The sequence below is a fragment of the Oncorhynchus kisutch genome, linkage group LG6 (genome assembly GCF_002021735.2).
Source record: "Oncorhynchus kisutch isolate 150728-3 linkage group LG6, Okis_V2, whole genome shotgun sequence".
In the NCBI taxonomy this organism is placed as follows: Eukaryota; Metazoa; Chordata; class Actinopteri; order Salmoniformes; family Salmonidae; genus Oncorhynchus; species Oncorhynchus kisutch.
Genome location: NC_034179.2, coordinates 74154216 through 74155475, shown reverse-complemented (window position 1 = coordinate 74155475; position 1260 = coordinate 74154216). Strand labels below are relative to the sequence as shown.

At 45.9% G+C, this 1260-nt stretch overlaps 1 protein-coding gene across 2 annotated transcripts in view; it reads left to right on the top strand.

Moving 5' to 3' along the window:
• Window positions 1–847, top strand: part of LOC109892268 (noelin-2) — a 96827-nt gene extending 95980 nt beyond the window's left edge. For both annotated transcript variants that reach the window (XM_031827505.1, XM_031827504.1), the window contains exon 6: window positions 1–847. This exon is cut by the window's left edge and continues 378 nt beyond it. In XM_031827505.1, the coding sequence (XP_031683365.1) occupies window positions 1–297 (297 nt within the window). In that variant the 3' untranslated portion in view covers window positions 298–847.
• Window positions 848–1260: the final 413 nt, after the last annotated feature.

Below are 1260 nucleotides of genomic sequence, written 5' to 3'. Positions count from 1 at the left end.
GAGGTGCTGCAGACGTGGGACACAGGGTTCCCCAAGCGCAGCGCTGGAGAGTCTTTCATGATCTGTAGCACGCTGTACGTCACCAACTCCCACCTGGCCGGGGCTAAGATCTACTTCGCCTACTACACCAACTCCTCTAGCTACGAGTACACAGACATCCCCTTCCATAACCAGTACTCCCACATCTCCATGATGGACTATAACCCCAGGGAGAGGGTGCTGTACACCTGGAACAACGGACACCAGGTGCTCTACAACGTCACTCTGTTCCAGGTCATTAAGACCGCTGGGGACTAGAGACACCAGGGGTGGCTGGTGTCATTTTACATCGGAGGACGGGCCTATTGTAATGTTTCGGAATGGAATGAATGGAACGATATCAAACAAGCATTCCATTGATTCCATTCCAGTCATTGCTATGAGCCGTTCTACGTTCACAAGCCTCCAGAGACACCCCGAGCTAGCCTGGTCTCGGGTCTGTTGTGCTGTCTTGACAACTCCTAGTGTGACATTGACCATATGTGTTGGAAAGATAGCACAGATCTGGGACCAGGCTAACACAAAGGCAGAGTCAGACCGAACACACAACAAAACTATAATGCTGTTATGGAGAGGGGGGGAAGGGGGGGCAGGCAGACAGACGGACGGAAGGAGGCTTGGACTTTTTTAAAGCATTTCAATCTTCTTCATAGACTGCTGTTCATTCATTCAGAAAAAATACACTCCGACAGCAAGGTCAGTAAATATATAGACTGGGCGAGACTTTCTGATTTCCTTTTCTGTGATGAGTAAGCATGGTTCTTTTTATTTGTGATGAGAAATAAATATCAACCTTTACCATTTCAAACGTTGTCCTTTATTGTGGCTCCTGCCTCTTGAGTAGAGTCTGTCCACCATTATTCTCTTTGAGAGATGAAATAGCTCATTTTTTAAATGGATTTTCATTATGAAAGCTCAATTTCCTTCAATAATCATCCTAACGGGACAGGAGAAACAACACTCAAAATAACATGTCCATCTTGAGCTCTCACTACCTGAAGATCTCAAAGTTTGAATACAGCCTCAATGTTGTTGTTTCCAAGGTGATCTGCCCGTGAAAGAACAAGAGTGGTCATAAACAGTGTGGATGAAAAGGAAAGAGGTGTGAAGGGATTGGAGAGTGTGAGAGCGAGAGAGAGATGTGAAAATTGTAAAGATAAATGTGACAACATTAGCATTGAGGCAGAGAACTGAGCCCCCAGGCAACACTGACGTGTGTTG